This window comes from Syzygium oleosum, unplaced genomic scaffold (genome assembly GCF_021117445.2).
Source record: "Syzygium oleosum isolate NSW1041296 unplaced genomic scaffold, Sole_v2.1 Sole_v2.02, whole genome shotgun sequence".
Lineage (NCBI taxonomy): Eukaryota > Viridiplantae > Streptophyta > Magnoliopsida > Myrtales > Myrtaceae > Syzygium > Syzygium oleosum.
This window is the reverse complement of record NW_026607486.1, coordinates 13,976,323-13,996,674: the sequence shown is the minus strand read 5'-3', so window position 1 is coordinate 13,996,674 and position 20,352 is coordinate 13,976,323. Positions and strand designations below refer to the sequence as shown.

The following is a 20,352-nucleotide window of genomic DNA, read 5'->3' as shown; positions in this document are numbered from 1 at the left end:
TTAAGATAAATTTGTTACGTATTTACAAATTTTATATTTTTCGTGATATTAACCTTTTTTAATAATATATCGATACAGAAGCTAAAAGATAAAAAGCGAAGTGATGGATTAATTTTCATCAAAAGTAGAATGTTGCATTCGTATTTTTTTTCATTTACTAATTATTTCAAGGTCGACGAATAATTTTAATATCTTCAAAAATTAATTTCACTCATAAAATAATACATTTCGGACAGAAGAAACAGTGGACAGGCCTAGGTACGTGTAGACAGCTTAGGTTGCAATAAATGAAAACGTGGAAAAGCGAAGAAAATTGGGAAGCTTTACATGCATTTGCGAAGAAAACAAAGTCATCAGACAGCGTACGGAAGATGAGAGGACGACCCACCCCGTCCTTCACCTTCCGTAGACCTCGCATGGGGTTGACGAAGACCTCGGGTGCTTCTTTTGAGCTTTCCATTGACGACCCTTTACCTTCCCCATGTCACTCTTCTTCGTCGTTAAGAATGCTCACTTCGGAGTTCACACAATGGGACCGATGATGAGCGTACAAGCCTGCCCAGTTTTTGCGCTGCGAGTTTCTTGAAACCTCGAGAGTGATTTTTCGCTGGTGCTTTGATCGGCAAGAAAAGGGGAGAAAGAAACGAGTAGAAGGTTTTGGTACGTGGGTTCAGATGAACTTGAGAGGGAGCACAAGCAGTGTGTTGGGTGTGGAGAGAGCAGAGGGGGGTTTGAGCAGGAGGAGGAGAGACAATACCAATGACCTGACTGATATTGTCTTCTCTTGGTCTCTTCACGACATCTTCAACGAAAACCTCTACGAGAACCAGGTTTCTTTATCTTCTTTTCTCATCTTTGGTTTTTTGTTTTTGTCATGCCCTTCTGGTTTTATTCTCGTGTAAGTTCAACGACAATGTGGTGTTTACTTGAGAATTTTGCAAATGATGTTAGTTCGTTGCTTTTTTTTGTTTGTGCTTTTAGTAAGCTTGGCCTTATAAGAACCTCGCATTCGACTTGGTGAGATAGAACCCTTTATGCTTTTACTTTGTTTTGCAAACTCATTAGGTATTTTAGGAGTATATGTTATGATTTGCAGAATTTGGTCAAAGTACTTTTTGAATGTCGAGGGTGGCTGGTCATATCTGACATTTGGCCGAGCTGTTTTGTAGGTGGAGACTATACCGGAGACATTTAAGTCGGTCCGGCAGTATCTCGGATCATATGTCTACCCTTTACTGGAAGAAACACGGGCGAGTCTATGCTCGAGTTTGGAAAATATTTCTTTGCTGCCTTTCACCGAGGTTACTGGCTTTGTGGAATGCAAGAGAAGTGGGAACTCATATGCTGTTGAGGCTGGTCAGTGGAGCAATGAATCCAACACTCGTGGCAAGGAAACTTACAAAACTTTGCCTGGAGATGTCTTGATTCTAACTGATGCTAAGCTGGCAACTGTTCCTGACTTGGAGAGGTCTGGAAGAAGATGGGTGTTTGCATCAGTAAGGATGATTGGAGGAGACGATGAAGAGGATGAGGCAACGTCATCCACAAACTTTAAAGTGGAGGCATTATTGGACCGTGAAGTAAATAATTTCTGGAAGCCAAAGTTTGCGATTTTCCTGATAAATATAGCCACCAACAGAAGGATATGGAACGCGTTGAATATGTCTCTGAACTTGGATATTGTGAAGGAAGTTCTCTGCACAGATTTGGTGGTATGACTTTCCCTTTTGTACCTTTGGTTCATGTAGACTTAACATTGCCTTTTTAATTTCTAAGCTTCGAAACTTCATTTTACTCCTTTAGATTTGTAAGTTTCACCGGAAAATAAGATAAATGATACCATAAGCCATTCTGTTGCACTAATAGATTAGGATGATTGTTTCTATTAGTTGGTCCATTTCATGTTATGGAGATGAATGAAGATATGGGAAATTATTGAAGTCATGTCTTAAATAGGACAAATCAGTTCCTTGGAGGCGACTTCCTCGTTAGTACTAGACCTTAAAAATTTTTCTATACTATACTTTTCACAGGATTTAAGTTTGTGCTGTGCAATGCTCTTTATATCATATGAACACCAATTAAGTTTCAGGTCTCTAACCTTCCACCATATTTACATGGTCTGGATTATCACAAGAAAAATGTGTTTGGGTTGCAGGCCGGTAAAGTTTCCAATCTCTGTATTACAAAAGGTAATGGTTCTGGGAGTGAGAACCTTGATGAGAGATTGTGCCATGATCTGAATGAATCCCAAAAAAAGGCAGTTGGGGCCTGTCTCAATAAACTCCAATGTGAGAACAAGCCATCTGTCGAACTGATATGGGGTCCTCCTGGAACTGGGAAAACTAAAACCGTCGCTACACTGCTATTTACTCTCTTAAAAAGGAAACATAGAACCATTGTTTGTGCTCCTACAAATGTTGCCATCAAGGAAGTGGCATCTCGTGTTTTAAAGCTGCTAAAGCAATCAGATAGTGGTATAAGCACTGAAAAGGAAAGTTTGCTCTGTTACTTTGGAGATGTGCTTGTTTTTGGGAACAAGGAGCGGCTGAAAGTTGATTCCGACATTGAAGACATATACTTGGAACACCGTGTAGATTGTGTTGCTGAGTGCTTTTCTAGAGTCACTGGTTGGTATCAGCGTCTAACTTCCATGATAGATACTCTTGCCGACTGTGTGTGTCAATACCACATATTTTTGAAAAATGAACAAACAAAAAGAAGGAAACGAGGAAGTGATGATGATGGGAGCGAATGCGGAAGCAGTGAAGAAGATGGTAACTGTGAGCTTAAATCATTTCTTGAGTTTTTCAGGGACCGATTCAAGGCAACTGTCCAGCCCCTGCGGAGATGCCTCTTTATTTTCTGTACTCATATATCCAGAACTAATTTCCAGAATATCACATCCCTCCTTACCTTACTTGATTCTTTTGAAACTTTATTAAGTGGAGAGAAGTTGGCTTCAGAGATGATGGAGATAACTCTTTCATGTGATGAACGTAGCCTGTTTTCGTTTGAGACGTCCATGGGTCCACTATATAATTTATATATGAAGAGACAGGAATGCCTTTCCATGTTGCTAACTGTTCGTGATTCTCTGAAGGATCTAAAACTTCCAAACTTCACGAGTAAGGACATGATTGCCGACTTCTGTTATCAACAGGCTTCCCTGATTTTTTGCACTGCGTCCAGTTCATATAAGCTGTACTCTGTGGAAATGGAGCCTCTCAATTTGCTGGTAATCGATGAGGCAGCCCAATTGAAAGAATGCGAGTCAGTAATTCCTCTGCGACTCCCTGGTGTCAAGCATCTGATTTTAGTTGGAGATGAGTGTCAGTTGGCTGCTATGGTTGAAAGCAAGGTAATGTTAAAATGTCTGAAAAGTAACCTTCTATTTGGTCTTGAAAGATGTGTAATATCCTTCTCTTTATTTGAGCTTAGATGGGCTAAATGTTCTATACCTAACGGGCCCTAAATTTTTTATCATGTTTTATTTCTACAGGTTTCTAGCAGGGCTGGTTTTGGAAGGAGTCTGTTTGAACGATTGAGTTCACTGGGTTATTCGAGGCAACTTCTCAATATACAGTACCGGATGCATCCATCAATAAGTCTGTTTCCGACTTCAAACTTTTATCAAAACCAAATTATGGACGGGCCAAATGTGAAGAGCAAAAGTTACAGAAAAAGTCATTTGCCATGGCCGATGTTTGGCCCTTACTCGTTCATAAATATTCCTGATGGACGAGAACAAGCTGGAGACGACGGCTGTAGCCTTAGAAATCCTGTTGAGGTGGAAGTTATCTTGAGGATAGTGAGGAATCTGTACAGAGGTATGTCAAGAGAATTTTATACATATTGCTTCGAGCGCATGGATATTACATGTATTCTTAATCATACAGGTGTAGATTACAATGGCCATTAATAGTTCTTTTCCTAGGATATTTCTTTCGAAGTTTTGCAGCCTGCATAAAATGATATCATTGTCGTGATGGTTTTATGTCCTTTTCTTTGCAGCTTGGGATGGGTCAGAAGAAGATCTGACAGTAGGTGTCATATCTCCCTACGCAGCTCAGGTTGCTGCAGTTCAATTTAAGCTTGGAAAAAAGTATGAAAATACTAAGGGCTTTATGGTCAAGGTGAAGTCAGTGGATGGATTCCAAGGGGGTGAAGAAGACATTGTTATAATATCCACTGTAAGATCAAACTCGCGTGGGACTATTGGGTTCTTGTCCAATACTAAGAGAACCAATGTTGCTCTTACCAGGGCCAGGTACTGTATCCTCTTAACTGTGTTAAATTACATATTTGGAGTGATATAGCCTGTAAATCCCAGAGTTATTTCCAATCTATAGGTATTGTCTGTGGATTCTGGGAAATGGGAAAACACTGACAAAAAGCAAATCTGTGTGGGAAGCTTTGGTCGACAATGCTAAGAGTCGTGGATGTTTCTTCAATGTTGATGATGATGAGGACTTGGCTAAAGCGGTCTTAGATGTGATGAAAGAGAATAATCAGCTTGATGATTTACTTGACAGAAGCAGTGTACTTTTCAGAAAGGCTCAGTGGAAGGTAAACAACTTTGCTCAACAGCATTCTACGGCTACATTTATTTTTCAAAATGAGCATTAAGTTTTAAAGAATTTGTGACAACAAATCTTACCGTCATGCTTTGGTCTTTTCAGGTTCTTTTCAGTGACAACTTCCTGAAGTCTTTCAGAAAGCTGACATCACTCAGGACAAAGATGTCCATCATAAACCTTCTGTCAAAACTGTCCAGTGGGTGGAGACCAAAGAAGGGGAATGTGGATATAATTTGTGAACACTCATCTCATATCGTGAGACAATTTAAGGCTGAAGGTCGCTATGTCTTATGCACGATTGATATTGTAAAGGAACTAAGATACATCCAAATACTGAAGATATGGGATGTATTGCCTTTAGAGGATGTGACAAAATTGGTCAATCGTTTGGACAGCATATTCGAGACCTATAATGATGATTTTATTAGTCGTTGCAATGAGAAATGCATTGAGGGGTAAGTCTGATCATTTCTTTTTTACTTAAGATTGGTAGCACATCACTTACTAAATTAGAAAGCAACTCTTTTCCGGATAGATGACTAAAATATCTTGAATTGATCTTATCCGCCTATTTTCTTTCATTTCACACGCCTCTTCCTGTTATAGGGATCGGGAAGTTCCGAAGACCTGGGTCTGTCCTTTTGATTTTGTCCGCTATCGAAGTCCTTGTGAAGATCAATTTGGGAGTAGTTCTGATTGTGATGCTTCAGGTCGTAGGTTGTATGCAGAGAATGCGAAAGTGAACGAGAGTTTGCTTCTGATGAAATTTTACTCCTTATCATCAGATGTTATTAGCCATTTGCTCGATGACAGTGATGGTAACGAAGTGAGTCTTCCATTTGTAGTAACAGAGCAAGAACAAGAGATAATTCTTTTCCTCAGAAGTACTTTCATACTTGGGCGATCTGGAACGGGAAAAACTACCGTCCTGACAATGAAGTTGTTTAGGAATGAGAAACTGCTTGATCAAGCAACCAAGGGATTTCAGACAAACCAAAGTGTTATCAGCAACAGCAAAGATGCCGATGTTGAGGAAATCGGTGAAGGAGCAGAGAATTGTGTATTGCGTCAGCTTTTTGTGACCGTCAGTGCAAAATTATGTTTTGCGGTCAAACAACATGTATCCCAACTTAGAAGGTACATAAAATGTCGTGGCAAGATGTTTGAACAATTGTATAAATATTCTGCAATGCTTACAATGAACAAACATATGCAAGGTTAATAGATCGTCAAATCTTTTTATGAATTAGGCCAGACAAGAAAATAACCCCTTTGGCATGCTACTATTTCCTCCTAGCGGAGAAACACTGCTAAGATACTTCATATATAGACTTCGATAGGAAATATAACATGTAGCAAGTGTGCATGGGTCAAATCAGTGCTTTGCCATGCTCGGGTGCTACTACTTGGTTTTAGCTGCTAGAAGATAGATTTAATCATTGCATATTGGAGATCGACATCATCTGCTTGCTGATTTCAAACTAAAGATTAATTTGTGCGGCAATAGTCCTTATTTTGGTCTTTGTGCCACTTCTTTAGTTTGCATTTCCATTTTATTTGAAATTTTCGTATTAAGTTTTCTGATTGTAGCATTGTACGTATATAAGGAAAATTGTATTTTAAATGAAAATATGCAATTATAAGCAGAATCGAGAAAGGATTGTCTGTTCTACAAATCTTGCTGTGGGGGAAGATTTTCATTGCCAGTTTCATTTCTAATTGCTAGCTTAATTAATCCTGCAGCTCCAGCATTGGTGCAAAACATGTAGTGAAAAGCTCTCCAGTTGATCAGATTGTTGATGATGCAGCATTATTCAAGGATATCCCGGATTCATTTGTAGATATATCTCCCAACTCTTATCCCCTTATTATAACTTTTCGTAAGCTTCTGATGATGCTAGATGGAACAGTTGGGGTTTCATTCTTCGAAAGGTTTCCCGATCTAAGGGAGTTTTGTCATGGCCAATCCTACAATTCTAGACCAGTTGCCTTACAAAGTCTTTTAAGAGCAAAGGAGGTTACTTACGAAAAGTTTTGTGCAGTTTATTGGCCTCACTTCAATGACAAGTTAAGGAGGAGGCTTGATCCTTCCAGAGTCTTCACTGAAATAATGTCGCACATAAAGGGTGGTCTTCAACCAGCTGATGGCCAACTTGACAGACTAGGTTATGTTTCACTTTCAGAGGGTCGTGTCTCCACTCTGAGTATTCAGAGAAGAGAAGAAATTTATGATGCTTTTGAGGATTATGAAAAGATGAAAATAAAAAATGGTGAATTTGATTTGGCCGATCTTGTCAATGATCTTCACCGCCGTCTTTTTCTTGAGCAGTTTGCTGGTAGCGTGGTGGATTTTGTATATATTGATGAAGTGCAGGATCTCACCATGCGGCAAATTTCACTGTTCAAGTATATCTGTAGAAACGTTGACGAGGGCTTTGTGTTTTCTGGCGACACTGCACAAACTATTGCAAGGGGAATAGACTTCAGGTTTGAAGACATAAGGACCCTTTTCTACAAGGAGTTCTTGATAGATTCAATGGATGGACCCGATATCACAATGGAAAAGGGACGTCTTTCCAAAACTTTCCATTTGAGCCAGAACTTCCGCACTCATGCTGGTATACTCAAACTGGCACAGAGCGTTGTTGATCTTCTTTACCATTTTTTCCCTTTATCCGTTGATGCTTTGAGCCCCGAAACTAGCTTTATATGTGGGGAAGCCCCAATTTTACTGGAATCAGAGAACGACGAAAGTGCCATACTATCAATTTTTGGCAACAGTGATGTTAGTGGTAATTTCGTTGGCTTCGGAGCAGAGCAGGTTATTTTGGTTCGAGATGATCATTCTCGAAATGAAGTTTCAAACCTTGTGAGAGGGCAAGCTCTAGTTCTGACGATAGTGGAGTGCAAGGGGTTGGAATTTCAGGTAGGTGTGAGTCAGGTTGGATTGTTTGCCATGTGATTTTAATGGCTGCAGCAATAGAGATTTCATGACCATTCTTTTATGGGCAATTTTTTTTTATGGGTCATGACCAATTTGCTACTAGCTGTTACTCTGTAAAATGCTTGGATTTGCATTTTCATTCTACTATATCCTTTTTTGTATGTAGACAATGTCATCTAGATACACATAATGTAGAATTTGTTTGGGCTTATGTCAACATCATCCTCTAGGTTAATGGACAGTATCAAGGATTTTGCAACTTTACTGATCTTGATTGGCAGGTGTGTCAAAATGAGTCCAAATATTCTCTTCCTAAATGTTTCAGAGCTGTTTATGTATTCATAAAACTCGAAATCTGTCATTTTGGTCTTAAATCAGATGTTTTTACCAGCAACTTTTTTGCCTGTAACATTGTGCAGGACGTCTTATTGTACAACTTTTTTGGCATGTCACCTCTGAAAAGTCAATGGAGGGTCATTTATGGATACATGAGGGAGCAAGCTTTGCTTGATAAGAGCTCTCAATGGTCTTCCCCAAGTTTCAACAACGCGAAGCACAATATATTATGCTCTGAATTGAAGCAATTATATGTTGCAATTACTCGGACAAGGCAAAGATTGTGGATTTGTGAGAATGCCCTGGAGTTCTCCAAACCAATGTTCGACTACTGGAAGAAGAAGTGCCTCATTCAAGTTAGGTTGGTAGATCATGCCCTTGCAGAAGCAATGCAGGTCAGGAGCACGCCAGAGGAGTGGAAGTCACAAGGTTTTAAGGTTTGCTGTTTTTCTGTTTTTTCTTTATTAATTGTTTCCTCTTCACGGAATTGTTATTTTCGCATCATTTGGAGTCAACATGATCTGTAAATGCTAGTGATTTTGGAATGACAATAGTGACTGTAAAAGTATGACTGATCCTGAAAAAAGTGTGTAGAATGTGGACGTTCTATGGTACAAAATGTGGTGCCAACTTTATTGCTTTTTTAATACTTTGGCCGAATACTTCATTTAGACACAATGGATAAGCCATATGATGCGAATTTTCCTTGAATATTTTTCCTCTTTTGACGTTATCAGGTCAATGTCAGTGCCTTTTTTTGGTTTAAGGCTATACCTCTGATTTTTTCAATAAAGGAGGACTATGTTTTCTATTCTTCTTCTTTTCACCATCTCTGAAGCTATTGATCTTTCTCTCTCTCCTTTTTTTTTGTTTTTTAAACTTTGCAAGCTCTTACGTGAGGGTAACTACCCAATGGCAACAATGTGCTTTGAGCGAGCAAGGTACGAATACGGGGAGAAATTGGCTAAGGCCTCTGCTTTCAAAGCCGACGCAGATCTCAAGCACGTTTTAAGTCCACACGAGGCTTCTGACCTTCGAAGGCAGGCTGCTGAGATTTATGAAGCAATTGGAGTGGCCGACTCTGCGGCAGAGTGTTTCTACATGTTGAAGGAATACGAGAAAGCAGGTATCAAGTTTTCTTACATTTCTTTCAAAATGATAAGATGGAAAATTACTATGCTTTATGCTGCTTCTTTATTTTTCTTATTGTTTTAGCTATGTCAAACCTGTAAGAAAAAGGAAGTTTGACTTCGATCCCAATTATTCTCTTGTATATAGTTTTTTACATGCGTGGTACCCACTTGTACCCGTTTAATAATTTTTTCTCTTTCAATATTTGAAAAAAAACATGCTCACTTTTTAATTTCCAAATGCTTTTGGTGAAATTTTAGCAAGCTGCGACTAATGTCGACGTCATAATTAAGGTTTTTGTGTTGAGTAGTTGATTATTTTCGACATGACAACCTGTCCCTACTCTCTTAGCAGTTTGGAAAAATTTGAGCTGCAAAGTTAGTAACACTGACCATACCTATAAGTTTAAAAAAAGCTGTAGCTATCAGTTGAATACTCTATGTGACTATGGCTTACGAACAACTTCTTGGTGTTGTAGCCACCGACAAATGCTGATCTTGTTTCGTTTATAGACATTGGAGGATATAGTTGGGCTGCGCAAGACCGTTTCTGGCAGCTTCCAAATGTCCCTTTGCAAATTTATTTCTAAATGTCGAGAAGTTATAAAATCTTACGCAAACATCAGGACACTGTAAATGAGACTGACGTTAAATTTTTTTATGCTTTGATAGGTAGAATATATATGGATAAATGCGGAGAATCTGCTTTGGAGAAAGCTGGAGAGTGTTTTTCTCTAGCTGGGCGCTATAGCCTTGCGGCGGAGGCATATGCAAGGGGAAATATTTTCTCGAAGTGCTTGTCCATTTGTGCCAAAGGAGGACTCTTTGAAATGGGTCTGCAATACATTGAGGATTGGAAAAGGCTGGGAAATGAGAACAGCGCAGTAGTAAAGAAAAGTAAAGAAATAGAGAAATTGGAACAAAACTTTTTAGAGAATTGTGCCCTTCATTACTATGACCTCAGAGACTACAAGGCCATGATGAAGTATGTGAAGGCTTTTCATTGCGTCGATTCAATGCGAAACTTACTCATGAGGCTGGGATGCCTTGATGAACTTATCAATTTGGAGGAAGAATACGGTAACTTTTCAGAGGTGGCGAAGATTGTGAGGATGAAAGGTGATCTACTTGGGAAGAGCAGACAAAACAAAGAAGCGTCAATGAAGGAATATGAGAAAGCAGGTGTAATTTTTTCTTTTTCCAAGTTCTTTCATTTCTTTCAAAATTATACGATGAAGAACTTCTATGCTTTATGCTGCTTCTTTATATTTCTTCTTGTTGTAGTGATGTCAAAGCTGCCTAAGAGCCGAAAGTTTGACTTTTATCTCAATTATTCTCTTATTAATAGTTGGTTACATTCGTACTACTGTCTTGTTTACATTGTTCTCCTTCAATATTCCAAAAAAAAAACTAAGCTCGATGTCACTTGGTTATTTCCAAATGGTTTTGGTGAAGTTTGAGTAGCTGCAAATGATTTGACTTCATGATTAATGCCATTGTGTGGAGAATTTGATTAATTTTCTTCATGACAACCCTCCTCTGCACTCTTAGCAGTTCGGAAAAATTTGAGCCGCAAGATTCTTATCACTGACCACACCAGTAAGTTTGAAAAAGCTGCGGCTGTCTGTTGCAATGTTCCATGTTGACTATGTTTTTCAAAACCTTGTTTGTATTGTAGCCACCTACGGACATTCCTGTTTCGTATTTTGACATTGTGTAATATAGTTGAGCTGTGCAAGAGCATTCTGGGAGCTTCTAAATGTGCCTTTGCTGATGTTTTATCTTCTGAACCTTGTGGAGTTATCAAATTTTACAAGAACATTAGGACTATAAATGAGACTGACATTGAATTTGTTTATGCTTCAACAGGTAAAATATACATGGAAAAATGTGGAGAATCTGCTTTGGAGAAAGCTGGAGAGTGTTTTTCTCTCGCTGGGCACTACAGTCTTGCAGTGGAGGCATACGCAAGGGCAAATATTATCTCAAAGTGCTTGTCCATTTGTGTGGAAGGAAAACTCTTTGAAATGGGTCTGCAATACATGGAGGATTGGAAAAGGCCGGGAAATGAGAAAGGTGGAATAATAAAGAAAAGTAAAGAAATGGAGAATTTGGAACATGACTTTTTAGAGAGTTGTGCCCTTCATTACCATAACCTCGGAGACTACAGGGCCATGATGAAGTGTGTGAAGGCTTTTCATTGTATCGATTCAATGCGGAACTTGCTCATGAGCCTGGGATACCTTGATGAACTTATTTGTTTGGAGGAAGACTTTGGTAACTTTTTGGAGGCGGCGAAGATTGTGAGGATGAAAGGTGACATCCTTCGTGAGGTTGATCTACTTGGGAAGAGCGGACAAAACAAAGAAGCGTCAATGAATATCCTGTGGTATGTGCTATTCTATTCCCTTTGGGCTCCTGGAAGCAAAGGGTGGCCCTTGAAGCAATTTGCACAGAAGGAGGAGCTGGTTGCAAAAGCCAAACATCTTGCAGAGCTTGAGCCTATGGCCTTCTATGAATATGTTTCTGTAGAAATAAGCATTCTGTTAAATAAACAGAACAGTTTGGCTGAAATGAATGAACAATTGAGTGCTTCCCGTGGAAATGGAAGCATCAGAGGTGAAATACTATGCGCTCGAAATATTCTGGACTTCCATCTTCGTCAAAATATCTCAAATTTTTGTTGGGAATATGATTGGCTTGTTGACCCAATGAAGTTTTCTGAACAACTGATCTTGAGGAATCAGATTTCCGTTGACTCATTGGTCTGCTTTTGGAATCTTTGGAGAGAGAAAATTGTTAGACTTATAAAGTGTGTAGGATGTGTGGAGATGCCAGTGGAAAAGGGGAATAGGTGCTATTGGGAGTTCTGTTTGAATTACTTTGGTGTTCTGGAGCAACGGAACAATGTGCAAAGGACTTATCACCTTCTAAATCCAGATGCTGATTGGGTCAGAAACATAGATAAAAAGTTTCTTCGAAGAAATGGACAATTGGTTGCTTTGGAGCTTCAACAATTGGTCTCTGCAGCTCAAAAGTATTGGTATTCTGAGCTTGCTTCTGTTGGTATGGAGCTCCTGCACAAATTGGATGCACTCTATCAATTTTTGGCGAAGAGTTCTCGGTTGAACTTCTGGCAAAGCAGATGTCTTGCTCTCTCACATGAGGTTGCCAAGTTCCTTCAAGAACTCAATTGTCTGAATCACTCCTTCCGGGATGGTAGGGCACTGGAGGGTGTCATTGCAACATCCAGTGGGAGGTACTTTGGTCACATATTTCCTCTTGACTGGAGATTATCGTCAACAGAGAATATGATATCTCTGAGAGGAAGTGAGGCTTCTCGTCATTTACTGAGAGAAATGATGAAGATGATACTTTCGAAGAAGCAATTTTCACATGGGAAGATGGGTGAGCTTGCGACTTTAATTCTTGGGTCTGGAATGCTCTACAATGAATTGTACAGAAAATTTTCGCAATCTTTCGAGGGAAATACGTCATGGAAGGCATTCATGGAATGCGTTTGTCGGGACGTACAATCAGACCTTCCTCAGGCCAGCAATAATAATGAGGGATCCATGAAGTTCTCTGTGGCTTGGAACCTTTATGGAGCTTTGGCAGACACTTACAATGCCAATTGGAGGACTGAAAGAGACTACATCACTCCGATTTGCTTCTTGTATCTCTTGGAACGGCTTTTGATTTTGTCATCTTGCTCCAAAGGGCAGTTTTACGCAACCAAGTCTTCTCTAGTTGAATGGCTCATCTGCCATGAAGGCTTAGCAAAGCCTAGCTTCAGTTTCAACCTGGGAAATTGCTTGGAGCCCATCGTTCAGTTTGTTACTGACGCTATTGCGCAGCTTCTTCACAACAAGGATGACACCAGAGAATGGATAAAAAATTCAAACCTCAATGTGATGGAGTACTACCCGCTGTTGGTCTTGAAGTTGGTTCTGTTGGTTTGTTTGCTTCACTTAAATTTTGGCATCAGTCCATATTTTCTTGTTGATTTGCTGGGTAAGAGTTGGATTTCTGAGCAATTACCTCCAGAGTTTCGTCGAATTCTTTCATGTCGCTGGAGGCCGAACCTACAGAAAATTCCAGTGGGTGTTCTCGCTGAAGCATTCGAAAAAATTGATGATCCCCTTGTAATTACCAATTCTGCTGCAGATTGTTCAAAATGTCCACATGCCATCATTTTAGATCTGAAGTCGAACAAATGCAAGGAGGAGATTGTGAAAGTTTTATTCCCCAAAGACGGAAGCGCTGTGAGCTCTTGCAAGCTGCGAGATCTGACCGAAGTTTCCAAGGATTCCTCTTCATCTTCCAAGAGTGCAGCACCAGTTGTGCATTTGGATGGTGCAAACACGTCGTCATTGCCAGGACGAGAAATGGGCTTAGCAAATGAGGAAGAGAAGAGCGAAGTTGTGGAAGCTCAAAAAATCAGTGAAGTGAAGAAGGACGAGCAGGCTTCATCATCTTCTTTTTCCCAGACTGGTGAAGTGGAAAACAGGAACAAGAACAAGAACAAGGGCAATTGCAAGTACAAAGGTAAGCAAAATAAGAAAGGAAGAGGCAAGAAGAAATGAATCCTCACTTCATTGTCCTAGCTACAGTGTGTGAAAATTGTGTGTTGTTATGAACTACAAGTAATCCATATTCTTGTAATTACATGTGGAACTTTTTAGTAAGATGGTTCTTAGAATGAAGAAAAACAGATCTCTTGACAGGAAGCTCATTACTCTATACATGTCCCGAAGTTCTAGCAGAGAATACTCATGAAAATCTTCTATTCCTTTCTTGGCTGCAGATTATTGTTCCTTCTTTTTTTATCTCTCTGAACCTTTAATTCTCTCATGCCTCACCATAGCGTGTATGCGGTGAAGAATGAGAAAGAAAATGCAACTTTCTCTGCATATCTTATTTACTTGCAGATAATCTTGATAGAGAAGTTTGCCTGATTGGAGTGATAACACATTATGAGATCCAGCCTTTGAGAGCATATGTCGCACCCCGAACTTCGAGCACGCTAACATCCCACCATGGTCATTATAAATGCGACGTCCCAGGATGCGTCGCCGACCCAATCGAATCATTAACAATTAAACGCATGCGGAAGTGAACTTAATTCACCCAATCACAACAACAAGGATAGTTAGGAAAACACACCTCAATAAAACAACTTCATCAACAAAACACCGGGTTCACATATTACAAGTCCGTCATGCGGACCTTCCCGATTACAACCACAAAGGTAGGGGTTAACCTATCTCCTCTACCTACGAGGTGACCTCAAAAGAAGTTTGACCCCTCGAACGGGTACCTAGTCACCTCCTGGTCCCGGTCAACAGGGACCGCAAAATCGCACGTGGCGATTTTCCATCACTTAGGGCCTGAAAATGGTTAAACAATAATAATGAGATAAATCTCAGCGAGTTAACGACCTAAGCCCCGACTAGGAGATCAACTCATCTCGGATGTACCTAACACATGCAATGATATATCGATGGCGTATAACTCAACTTAGTACACATAAGTACATCACAAGTCAATCACGTGCAGTCTTACCTTGTCTTGGCACATGCACACGCCTTGCATGATATGACACCATGCACCATGATAAAGCAATAAGCATATAATGTAATCAGAATACGCATCAAGATTCCCATGCTCAATGCATTCACACGAGTTTTGATTATAAGGTGAAATTACTTCGGCCCGTCCCATACCGTGCCTCGTAATTTCATCCCATAATCAAGCGCAATGCCACTACAATTTTTCACGCGTATTTCGATTACTACAGCCACACCTGGGGCACGGCACAACCCGCGATATTCGCATCAGGTTGACGGTCTTCCGATATAACCGGGCATCGTCCCGCCCCATCGGGCATGGCATCGTCTCACTCGACCACAATGACGGCATATCCCATAAATGGGTTCATTCCGAATCCGATTCGCGAATGATTACGTCTCTCCTGCTACCAGCGACGGCTTCCAATTACTAAATTGTGGACACCCGTTAGGGCCACGGCCAAACCCTAGGTTGGCGGTCATCCGGTATAACCGGGCACAACAGAGAACCTTTAGGTGATCATGCACACATAGCAACACTCAGGTTCCATCGTTATAATTTTCAATAGCCGATGCAAACACGATCCGTGCTAATACGTTGAAATATCGCAACTTCCACACGTAAAAATGCACTAAAATAATCACACGTGATTATGCACATATCAATAAATTCTCAAACTCGGCATGCTTCTATATTCAAGTATCCACAACATATTTCTTACATAAAACTTAACAAATAAACCCGACACCTCAGGGTTTATTAATTAAATTCCCACAATTTTATATTTAATAATAATCAATCAATTCAATTCAACATACAAACCAATATATAAGGCAAAATTCCAACTTAGGCATCACAATTTAAGCCTAAAATAACCACAATTTAATTTCGGAATTTCCACAAAAATATTAATAATTTAAATTCCGAAAATTAATAAAATATTAATATTTTAATTCCGAAAATTCATTTAATTAATAATTAAATATTTATTATAAAAATAATCCAATAGCTTATCGCCAAAACCTCGATAGCTTATCGCATTTTCTCGATAATTTATCGAGTCCACTTATCACTTATCGCGATAATTTATCACTACCACTTATCACTTATCGCGATAGCTTATCAACTAACCCCTAATTAATTAGTACTAAACATAATTAACTTAATCTAAACTCATCCTAATCAAGTTTAACATACTAATCAAGGGATTAGGGAGAAAACTCACCCGATTGAAATTCCGAAGACACCGACAAGTAGGCGGCGGCGAGAGCTACGCGTTGTACGGTTCGGAATCGACTCGGTACGACGACACACAGCTGGAGCGGGGCTGAACAGCAGCCCACAGAACCGGTGGTGCCGTTTTTGGCTCGGTGAGCGGCAAAATGGACGGCGACACGGCGACGGGAGGCCACGGCAGCTTGGGGGTGGTGACCAGCGGCTTCAAGGCATCAAAAACAGCAGCAAGGCAGCAGCAACACAGCAGCCAAGGGCTGTTCTGCTGGTTCAGCCGAGAAAAAGAAAGAAAGAGGGAGAGATGGGGGAAAATAGAGAGAGAAAGGGAGAGAGAGAGAAGTGGCCATATGAGGGGGGATGAGGAGAGACAAAAGAGATATATATTTTTTTCATTAAAGCCAAGCCACCAAAGTCTTCTTCATCATGCCAAAAGCGCCCAAAGTCTTCACCATTAAACTCCTTTGTCTCTTGGTCATAAATGCAAAGAAGGGTATTTTGATAATTTCACAAAGTATAAAAATGCTTTTACACGTATACGAGCTAGAATTTTGTACGGACTCGTATAAATCAAGTTTGGGCTCAAACGGATAAGAAATGGGCTTGAAAATGCTAATGGGCTCAAACTTGGGCTTGAATTGCAATTGGGCTTAATGGGCTGAATTGGGTCCACTTGGGCTTGCCTTGGGCCCAAGTGGCCGAATCACATTGGGCTTGAGGCCCAATGTTCCTTTGTCCGACCCACTTCCTCATGGGCTCAAATTCTCGGCCTGTTAATTCCTTTTCCGAGAATTTTCGAGCAAACCGATAAACGAGTAAATCCATGAGGCGATGTCCAATAATTTAGTTTTGAAATCCTTGTAGATTCGACACCCAAATTCGGATTCTAATTCATGATAAAAAAAATCAATCAAGTGCGATTTTAGTATATCTCAAACTAACGGGCGGCTTTTAGGAGTTACACGTATTCGACCCGTGGTTGATTCGATATCAAACCACGTTTAAGTTTTCTTGAATCATGGATGATCTCGATTGTCATGTAATTGTGAGGGGTCAATCGCTAGTTCCGAAGTACACGATCATTAGGAATTGATTTAGGGTTGTTCGCAATACATACAACGGTCAAGCAGAATTACCTACGATTCGATTGTATATTATTAGCGAAATATTCTATAACCGTTCCTTGATTGGTCTATAATGGCTCAAAATTGTCCCTCGTCAATCCTTATGGTCGAATTGTCAATCTCTGATCGAATTCTCAGGTCGTGCGAACTTAATTCCTTAATAGCTTTTCCTTATCGGTTAGTCTCTCATGAGTAATCAATTCAGAGCGAGACAAAACTAATAATGCATTGATTAATATCATCATTTCATTACATCGGAATATGGTCGAATTTCAGGATGTCACAACTTTTCCCCTTTAAAGAAATTTTATCCTCGAAATTTACAATAGTCATACTATTCAAAAAGATGGGGGTGTTGTTGCCTCATTACTTCTTCACTTTCCCAAGTCGCTCCTTCCGTCCTGTGGTGTTGCCAAACCACCTTGACCAAAGAAATCGTCTTGTTTTGTAGCACGTGCTCCTTCTTATCCTCGATCCATACTGGTCTTTCCACGTACGACACTCGGTCGTCCACGTCTACTTCTTCGTAATTCAGCACGTGAGTCGGATCAGGTTCATACTTCCTTAGCATGGACACGTGGAAGACGTTGTGAACTAGAGCCAAATTCGGTGGCAAGGCCAAATGATAAGTCAAGATTCCGTTTCGCTCCAAGATTTCAAATGGTCCAACATATCTTGAACTTAGCTTGCCTTTCTTGCCTAATCGAGACAATTCTTTCATTGGTGATACTTTGAGGAACACATGATCACCTACTTGGAATTTCAAAGGTGTCGTCGTTTGTCTGCGTAGCTTTTCTGACGGCTCTGAGCTGTTTTCAGCCTTTCTCTGATGACTTTTATTGCTTTACTGATTGCTGTACCAACTTTGGACCAACGATTCTTCTTTCTCCGATCTCGTCCCAACATAAAGGCGTTCTGCAAGCTCTACCGTACAGTGCTTCAAATGGTGTCATTCTGATGCTCTGTTGATAGCTGTTGTTGTAAGCGAACTCAATGAGATGCAACTGTTCTTCCCAACTCCCTTTAAAGTCCAAAACGCAAGCTCACAGCATATCCTCGAGAGTTTGAATCATTCTCTCAGATTGTCCATCCGTCTGCGGATGATAAGCTGTGTTATACTGCAGCTTTGTTCCCATGGCACTTTGAAGACTTTTCCAAAAGGTAGAGGTGAACTTGGGATCTCGATCCAAAGTAATCGTCACTGGTACACCATGAAGACGAATTATTTGGCGTACGTACAATTCCGCATATCTGTCCATAGCAAAGTCTTTTCGTACGGCGATGAAATGAGCAGACTTAGTAAGTCTATTCACGACAACCCAAATAGAGTCATTACCTCTTTGACTCTTTGGTAGACCCATCACGAAATCCATTGTGATGTGTTCCCATTTCCATTCTGGGGTCTCGAGTGGTCGTAGCAGTCCACCTGGCTTGCAATGTTGCGCTTTAACTTGTTGGCACGTCAAGCATCTGGCTACGTGCTTGGCTACATCCACTTTCATGCCAGTCCACCAATAATGTTGACGTAGATTCTGGTACATCTTAGTGCTACCTGGGTGAATGCTATAGTTGCTGGGGAAAATGTCAAATAAGGACCCAAAGTGGGTCTCTTTTGTCAAAAAAGGACCTCAAGTGGACAATGTGTCAATTAAGGACCCTAAGTGCCTAAACCAGTGTCAAACAAGGACCTGAGCTCGCCGGCCGGCCAAATATTCACCGGCCGACGAGCGTGGGACATTTCCAGCGTTGGAATTAGGGGCAATTTTGTCCAAATTTTTTTTTCCTTTCTTTTTCTTTTCCTTTTCTTTTTCTTTTCTTATCTTCTTCCCCAGTCGCCGGTCCGACCACCGGTGACCGGCCAGAGGCTGAGGCCGGCTAGCTGGGCGAGCTCCGCCCTCGCCTCACCCGGTGACGGCGAGGGTCGAGCTCGCCAGATCTAGGTGAGGTCGAGCTCGCCGGCCATAGCCTCTGGCCGGTGAGGGCGAGCCTCGCCGTCGCCCGGTGAGACGAGGGCGGAGCTCGCCTAGCTCGCCGGCCTCAGCCTTTGGCCGGTCGCCGGATCGGCGACCAGGAAAGAAGATAAGAAAAGAAAAAGAAAAGGAAAAGAAAAAGAAAGGAAAAAAATTTTTGGACAAAATTGCCCCTAATTCTGATGCTGGAAATGTCCCACGTTCGCCGGCCAGTGACCATTTGGCCGGCTGGCGAGCTCAGGTCCTTGTTTGACACTGGTTTTGGCACTTGTGGTCCTTAATTGACATGTCCAATTGGGGTCCTTTTTTGACAAAAGAGACTTATTTGACATTTTCCCTAGTTGTTGCGATGTGCTTCTGACAGAATCTCTACCTTGAGTTCATCGTTGTCAGGTACGCACAGTCGTCCATGAAACCTCTGTCATGCCCCGAACCTCATCGAGCACGCGACACACTTCTCTGGTCAATTAATGCGATGTCCCAAGGTATCGCCGACCCAAATTGACTTATCAGAGATTTAAAATGATCAACGGAAACCATCAATACCCGAACAATTAAAACTAGGGTAAATAGGGAGGATGCACATATTCATTTCTCATTCAAACTCATATAATATTCACAGTTTACAAACCACCATATATATGCACACTGTACTATAAACCACCGATATTCAAAACGATCGATGACCTGGGTATTCTATCACCAAAAATGGAACTCCTCAAAAAGCCTATTATCAACCTCTAAACCTAGCCTCTACGCTCTCTGCTTGGCGTCCACTCTGAATCTGATTCTTCGTCGTCTGAATCTGAGTTCCCCTGAACAGTTTGCTCCTCCGAAGTCTCCGGCTCGGCCTCAATCTCAATCGGGTGGTTTATATCACCCGACTCTGCTGGAATCTCGTTTCGCTCCTCCGCGTCGGACTCCTCATCAGACCCGTACTCTGGTACAAATTCGGGGTCAATCCACTACTCATACGGGGGTATATACTCCGGTTCTCCTTCAGGCTCAGCCTCAGGCTCCTCAAGTTCCGCCTCCGGTTCTTCCTCTGGAATTGCCTCGAGGTCCACGTCCATTGGATCGTACCCCGCCTGCGATTCATCAGGTTCTGGCTCATGCTCGGCCTCCGAGGGCTCAGGTGCTGCAGGCGCTTGTTGCAATCCAGACTGCGCCAGACTAGTCTCCACACTAGTCAACTTGCCATCAGGAGGAGGTATAGCAGACGGGTCCCAGTCCCCAACTCCATCAAAGGGGATGTCAAATCCACGGACGGGACCAAACTCATCTACCCCGTCCCGAAAGAACGAAGCGGTATAGGTATTGGCTTGCCAAAGGGGTAACCCTACGTCTACCCAAACTACTGTCGTATGCTTAATCCATGTCATATTATCATCTATAGGAAACTCTACAACGTTGTGATCGGTGTGCACCGGTACTCCAAAAAGCTCGGGTGGCGGTGGCGGCGGAGGA

At 41.2% G+C, this 20,352-nt stretch overlaps 1 protein-coding gene across 1 annotated transcript; it reads left to right on the top strand.

Moving 5' to 3' along the window:
• The first annotated feature begins 519 nt into the window (after window positions 1-519).
• Window positions 520-13,715, top strand: LOC115681845 (uncharacterized). Its single transcript, XM_030605932.2, has 13 exons — window positions 520-830; window positions 1,170-1,712; window positions 2,159-3,361; window positions 3,503-3,830; window positions 4,015-4,270; window positions 4,353-4,569; window positions 4,683-5,035; window positions 5,187-5,717; window positions 6,324-7,506; window positions 7,944-8,297; window positions 8,749-8,986; window positions 9,663-10,172; window positions 10,860-13,715. The coding sequence occupies exons 1-13, from the start codon at window positions 675-677 to the stop codon at window positions 13,574-13,576; spliced, it is 8,589 nt and encodes a 2,862-aa protein (XP_030461792.1). The 5' UTR covers window positions 520-674; the 3' UTR covers window positions 13,577-13,715.
• The last annotated feature ends 6,637 nt before the right edge of the window (window positions 13,716-20,352 follow it).

Coding starts and splice junctions, on each gene's coding strand:
- LOC115681845 (XM_030605932.2), top strand. CDS start 675: ATGAACTTGAGAGGGAGCACAAGCAGTGTGTTGGGTGTGGAGAGAGCA. Junction 7,507..7,943: donor GCAAGGGGTTGGAATTTCAG/GTAGGTGTGAGT, acceptor AACATTGTGCAG/GACGTCTTATTGTACAACTT. Junction 8,298..8,748: donor GGAAGTCACAAGGTTTTAAG/GTTTGCTGTTTT, acceptor AAACTTTGCAAG/CTCTTACGTGAGGGTAACTA.